The following is a 6,737-nucleotide window of genomic DNA, read 5'->3' on the forward strand; positions in this document are numbered from 1 at the left end:
GGGGGGGAGGCTAGAGAACAAGAAGAACAAGAAAAGGGACTGCGGCACCAAAGTTGTGCCCAGGGAGGAGGGGTAGCAGCGAGAGGAACGCGAGACGAAAAAGAGGAAGACCGGAAAGAGAGAGAGAGACAGAGAGAGGAGGGGGTACTGAAGTTCTGCTGGACGCAGAGGGGAGCTCTTTATACATTGACCCCGGCCGCACTCATGCGGCGAAGAAAACAAACACAGCCTCTGCCTGGCCGTGGCCGAGCCGCCGGGGCCGTCGTGTCAGGAACAATCCACGTGTGGCTGGCCGGAGAGGCGAGGCGCTTTTCTTCTCGCGATCCTTTTCTTTTTGTTTGTTGTTTTTGTTTTCACGGACTCTTCCTGTCGTAGTCCTAAGCGAGTTCGCAACGTCGCTGCCTAGCCGAGTGCACAGCCAGCAGAGAGGCATATAGAGGGACAACGAGGAAAGGGGGTGGGGGAGGAGGAGGTGATAGTTGGTGTGCATTCTGCGCAGAGAAACCCTTTCTGACGACCCACGTAAGAGGTGTGATGTCAGGGGGAGAAGTAAACGCCATGTTGTTATCTTGTCGATTTAAGAGGACGCGCGATGGTTCAGAAACCTGCACACAGGGTACGGCCTTTTTTTCACACCACTTTATAAAAACTTTCAAAAAAATAGTTGAATATTAAATTTTTTTGTTTGAAGATTCTCACTGAACGTTTCCCCACAGTGTGCAGCAGATAGGTGGCGCTGCCTGGTGCGCAGAGAGCATACACACACACACAGCCTCCTGAGGGGGCGGGCGCTATCGGGCCGGAGGATCACGACGTGCGCGAGAGAGAGACGGCGCTGCTCGCGGAGGTCGCGGCGGTGCGAGAGAGACGCTATGGCTCCCCTGTCGTGCCCGCTCCTTGTCCCCCCGGTGCGCGTGCCCTTTAACGAGGCCAAACGCGCACAAAGATACCCCCCTCCCTTTTTTTCTCCCTTCTACTGACCTGGAACTTCTCGTGTTGACTGAGCAGGAAGTAGAAGCAGCCGAACCAGTGCGCCAGCACGAGCAGGATGTGGATGAGGTTGACCACGCGCCACAGGTTGGGGTAGACGGTGCGCGACTCCACCATGTAGTAGTAGTGGTAGACGCGGTAGGCCTTGAGGAAGCGGGGAAAGCGCAGGATTGGGTTGATGCCTACGTTGAACTGGAGCAGGTCGAGCGGGAGCAGCGAGCCCAGGTCCAGCAGGAAGGCCCGCGACTGCATGTAGTGGCCCGCCAGCTTGCCTGAGTCGTACACCTGCGGGCGAGAGGTCACCAAATGTCACCCGTGGTGGTCACCCGAGGTAACTGGTGCACATGCGCACCATTACGACGAAGCGGCCACTCACCATCAGGCCTTGCTCCAGGTAACCGGTTCTGAACTGCACCAGCACGTCGATGACAAAGACCACGTCCGAGAAGCCGTCTGCCGTGAACCAGAGCCCCATCGCCATGTCCTGGATGGTGAAAGCAACCAAAACATTTCAAACCGACAGTAATGTTGTTTATTCTTGTTTGACGAAAGCGATGTGTTGAGAAGTGCACGTGTCACAAACAGCGCAACCGCCGAACAAGACAGGCAGTGAAATGTTTCATGGAAAGAAAAATATCCCCCCTTTTCCTAAATACTTTGAGGATTCTTTTTTAAAATACCGTCCGCAAGTTATCAGACCTTGTTGAAGTACTTGTTGAAGTACTTGTTGAAGTACTTGTTGAAGTACTTGTTAAAGTACGTGTTAAAGTACTTGAATAAGTACTTGTTAAAGTATTTGTATAAGTACTTGTTAAAGTATTTGTATAAGTACTTGTTTAAGTATTTGTTCAAATACTGAACGAAAACACGTGAGCTTTTCCCTACAGCCATAGCCTCAGTAACACCGACCTGAAGTTCTGGGAAGCTCTGCCGGACGATGAGGGTCCACACGTTGTAGAGCACGCAGCCGGTGAGCACCATCAGCCAGTAGAAGTAGAAGTTCTCGTCAGGGTTGACCACCGTCCGCGACAGCCGCTTCTGCCTCCGGCGCCGCCTGCGCCGCCGGCTGTTTTCCGAACGGCCGCCACCCGAGCTGGAGCATGAGCCACCCTCGCCGTCGTCCCCCGTGTCCACCGTCTCCTGTGACAACCGCGGCAAGCCTGAGAGTTGTGCTCTACACTAATTTCAAAAGCCCGACATTTTTTCTGGACTCAAGTTTAAAGATTTTTTAAAAAAAGATCAGAGTAAATTTTTCATGAATGGTTTAAATTTCGAAAAATGTAGTACTTTTTTGGAAAGTTAAAATCCCTACTTTGCCCTAGAGAGGATAAGTTATAGATATGTTTGCCCCGGGCAATCGGCACTGCCGCCACAGACCGCGGGCGCGCACGCAGTGAGCGCCGACCGGCGCCGACAGCTCGAGTTGGAGCCCCAGCCCCAGCTGGGTGGGTTGAGGTTCGGGTGGTGCATTCGAGAACCGCCCCCGGCACTCGGCTTGTGTGTGTAGAGGGCGGGGGTGGGAGTTGGGGTGGAGATAGTTTCAAGGCCTCTGTCACCCTTCCCTCGCTCCAACACTGAAACAATGTGTTCAATCAGCCAAAGCTCTGCTCTACTGCATCTGGTGCACCGCCGCCCATCTCATCGGACACACAAGAGTCGGAGGGCCACTGTAGCGCCCCCCCCCCTCCCCGCGCGCGCTAGGCCCGACAATATCCAACCACCCTCCACGAAAGAAAAATAGAAAAAACGCCGTGGAGTGACAGGATAAAAAAAGAGAGACGGCCCTTTTACCTTTATGCGGGAAAATGTGACAAGAGAAAAGGGAAGAAAACGGTATTGGCTGGTCCCGATAATAATCGACCCGGCCGAAAAAGAATAGGGGGCGATGGGCCGCAGGGATAAGCACGGGGAGCATGTAGGAGCGGGGGAGGAAGCGCCACGGGGCACGGGCCAGCACCCTCGAGGCTCTTTGTCCTCCGGGCGCGCGACGTCAGCAACCGACCCCATAAAGTGAGTGAATAATTGCATTTCAAATAGCAGCAGTGGCGCCATCACGAGCACCATTGAGCGGATCAGCCACCACTTTAGGACCGTGACCACTCTACAAAAAACAAAACAAAAACCAAACACCATAATTTGCAACAACTAAAAAAAAGTAGAGTTAGGGTTTGAGGGGGGAATCATATAGCGGTTCCCTCCCTTTTCCTTTTCTTCCTGTTCGCGGATGCTTCACACAACATTGTCGCTTTACTATGCATTTTTTTTTATGTTTGCGCCCAGCCGTGCTACGGCAGGCACACTATTAGCAGTAAAGTGAAACAAGCATACACGCGCTGCCCCCCTACCCTTAGGGGGAGAGAAAGGGGGAGAGGGAGATAGAGAGAGTTTATACCGTAGCGCGGAGCTCCGAAGTAACCGCATGTCCAGCGGGAGTGCCGAAGGGAACTGCGGGCCGCCTCGAGGGAACAAGGCGCCTTCATTTATAAAGAGCCTGACAAGTAATGCCCGAGGCTGACCCTAACAGTCGGGGGTGTAGTACACAGACCGCCTATAGCTGAGGTACTTTTTAAATATAGATTCCTTTCCACTTCTGCGAGCAATATTTCCAAAATGCAACTCTGAGAGATAAAGTTAAAAGTAGAGGCACCAACTTTTCTTTTTAACTTACTTAAAACCCGTTTATTACATGGTCCTCTGCTGCACCCTCACAGCAAATGACCGAGCAAGGTTACCAAGCGCCATTTGCAAATCTGCGTCGATCGCGCACGCTCTCTTTTTATTACATTGGAAACCACTCCGCCTGACTCACCTGTGCCTCAGCGATCTGTCTGGTGGAGAAGCGTTTGAGAAAGGAGTCCTCCCTCTTGAGCGGCGGCTTGGTCTTCTGAATGGTCGATGTTATTGCTCCCGACAGCTGCACGGTCGTGCGCAGCTTCATCCACCTCTGGTTGCTCTTGGTCCTGCGAGACAGAGCGGAGCGCTTTAGGGCGGGGAGGTCACCTTTCACAGGTCTCCAGTCGCAACGTCGATATTTTCTTTTATTAAATCTGGCTGCACCGTTTTTTATAAACACAAGTTGTGATTTGCGTAAGATCTGCGAGTAACTCGAGCAGTTATGTTAGTGAGTAAAGAGGGCGAGTGAGTAAGTTCAAGATCATTGAATCAACATACTCTCAGAACAGAGTGTATGACTACGCAAAGGTAATGGCGCAAGTTAATACAAGTTTACCGTTAACTTTATTTATCTATTTACAATATCTGTAGTTCATTTGGTACACAAAATGTCTCCACTTCAGAAGCAACTATTGCTGTTATTGAGCAGTTGCTGAATTAAACATTCATTTCTGCAACATTCAATTTTCTACAACATCAACAGCCAACTACTTCACACCAATTTTGGACCAATTTCTATCTGAAATCAGCTATATAACACGTATGTAACTCGCATCCAATGTTATGAAGTATGAACGAATGGGAAATACTAAACACACCTTCAAACAAATACGTAAAGAAGCAGACAGTAAATGCGCACATACATACAATGTTGACCTATGCTGAGAAAAAAAAATACTACACATTGCAGACACTGTACACAAAACATCTGCAAGAAACCTATGCCATTGCAATCAAGATCAGGTAGACTAAACACACTCATGCTATTACATATCCATAGCATGCACACACAGAAAAGTAGATAATCGCGCAATGCGACAGAGTAAGAGCATTATTAAAAAGAGCAAAGATAAATTAATATACATAGAAAAATGATACAGGAAGAGAAAGATTGAAGATATCATTCCCAAGAACTAGTCGAAAAGGTACACAAAGTATTCATCCTGAACACAAGGCCATGTCTGAAAGAGAAAGAGACCATGAGATGCATACAAGACGATAGATGACTACACTAAACAAGAAGGAGATATGACCATCCACACCAAGGCCCCACTTTTTCATTGAATCGAATACTTTGCCAAACTAAGAGACAATTTATGGAGGACGTCACCCACCATGCCTTTTAATCGCGTCGGTTGCCAAACAAAGACTAGTGTTTTTAAAATTGGTTTGGTCCAAAGAATAAGAAATGTTGGGGAATATGGTGCATTGAGCCCACCTCCCATTTTAAACATAGAGTGATTCCAATGAGCTAATGGGCAACACATTCGATCGCAAAAAAAGGCCTACGGGTAAGTAGGCGTATAGTGTGAAAACAGCATTCATACATCCAAGTTCGTACCATATCTACACAGTATTATTACATATTTACATTGGTAGAATGACAATTATTAAATTATGAAGTATGAAGGCTACACAGTAGGAAATGTACAGTATCACAAATCTTTTTTCTTTAATGTTAAAGATTAATTTATCAGAAGCATGCAAAAACCTATCAAAAGAAGAATGCAGTCTGTCATTCCGCTGGGTTTTAGATGCAAATAAGCGATGCAACACAATCCTATTTCAAGATTTAGAGTATGTGTATAGCATGTAAAACAATTACACTCTTCCTCAGCAAATGACAGACTGCCTCTAAAATCTGTCCTAATAAGAAGGTACACCTGATGTTTCCAGGATTTCATATGTACAGAGTCAAGGAGTTTAACATATACATCCTTAGGTACAATAAGTTGTTCACAAAACGATACGATTATTGAGTCAGAGCGTGCTCAAATTATAAGAACCGTAGAAGGGGCTCCAGGGTTGACGGGGGGTTGGGATACATATATAGACAGGAGAGTTTGGCTGCGACGACAGGAAAGGTAACTCCCGAGGAAAACGGCACAGCATTCGCCTCAAGCAGATTTTAAAATCCGCGAACATTCAAAATCGTGACGGAAAAAATAAGTTGATACGGGATGCAGAGCGCACGGAGTTTGAGGGGGGGAAAAGACGACAGACTGAGATAGGGAGAGGGGGTAGAGAAGAAAGAGAGAGAGAGAGAGAGAGAGAGGGAGAGAGCGCTAGACATGTTACTTGCAGAGCGTGACAGGCCACAGCGTGACGAGACACGTGACACGCGCATGAGCGCTGGGCAAATCCCCTCATTTCCTTTGTACACCACTTCTCCACTTCCCCCTTACGCTCTCCCTCCCTCCCTCTCTCTCTCTCTCCCGCGCCCGGAGCCCCTACGACATCACACAAGGACTCGCAGCCTCCCCGGGTGGTCCTGGTACCTCTTGATGGTGCGGAGCCGGGTGTAGAGCGCCAACACGGCGCGGACGTGCTGCCACTTCTGCTTGCCGGCCGTGTGCGGAGGGCTACTGGTGCTGTGGGCAGACACACACAACCTCACATAGACCGCCCGCGACCAAACAACAACAACATGCAGCCCACAGTGCTAGAGGACGAAAAAGTAGAGTGTGTGTGGGGGGCGAAGATGAGCATATAGGGGGAAGAGAAATACAACAAGTCATAAGAGAGGTATAGTTGAAAAAAAAAAAAAAAAAAGAGCTTGGAAAGAAAACATGCGAAGAAATTGACGAGATAAAAAAAACCCGAGATGTTTTGTTTATTCTGAGCCGTGTTGTCTTAACAAGTGGAAGAGGCGAAGAGGGGGAAAGAGAGAGGGAGGGGAAGGAAAAGGGGGCCTATCAACAGTCGAGCTGCTCCATCTCAGCCAGCGGCCGCAGCGGCCTCGGCGAGGCGTGCAGGGCGGATTGTGTGGATGCAACCTCGCGTGTCCGCTCCCGTTGTGTGCACGTGTGTGTGTGCTGTTTGTGTGTCGGCTCGCACGTGGGCCACTTTTAAAG

The 6,737-nt window shown here is 49.1% G+C and overlaps 2 protein-coding genes across 6 annotated transcripts in view; one reads left to right on the forward strand and one right to left on the reverse strand.

Moving 5' to 3' along the window:
* LOC113206792 (uncharacterized) overlaps positions 1 to 6,688 on the reverse strand; it is a 35,828-nt gene extending 29,140 nt beyond the window's left edge. For 3 of the 4 annotated variants that reach the window (XM_052266390.1, XM_052266389.1, XM_052266387.1), the window contains exons 1-4: positions 3,800 to 6,688; positions 1,900 to 2,130; positions 1,367 to 1,474; positions 982 to 1,275 (exon numbers count right to left, since the gene is read on the reverse strand). In XM_052266390.1, the coding sequence (XP_052122350.1) occupies positions 982 to 1,275; positions 1,367 to 1,474; positions 1,900 to 2,130; positions 3,800 to 3,928 (762 nt within the window). In that variant the 5' untranslated portion in view covers positions 3,929 to 6,688. The remainder of the gene's footprint in view (positions 1 to 981; positions 1,276 to 1,366; positions 1,475 to 1,899; positions 2,131 to 3,799) is intronic. The other variant, XM_052266388.1, reaches the window with a different exon arrangement.
* Positions 1 to 6,737, forward strand: part of LOC113206788 (thyroid receptor-interacting protein 11) — a 197,889-nt gene that overhangs the window by 102,638 nt on the left and 88,514 nt on the right. The gene's annotated exons all lie outside the window — the stretch shown is intronic.

Source organism: Frankliniella occidentalis, unplaced genomic scaffold (assembly GCF_000697945.3).
Source record: "Frankliniella occidentalis isolate FOCC.00 unplaced genomic scaffold, Focc_3.1 Scaffold38, whole genome shotgun sequence".
NCBI lineage: Eukaryota > Metazoa > Arthropoda > Insecta > Thysanoptera > Thripidae > Frankliniella > Frankliniella occidentalis.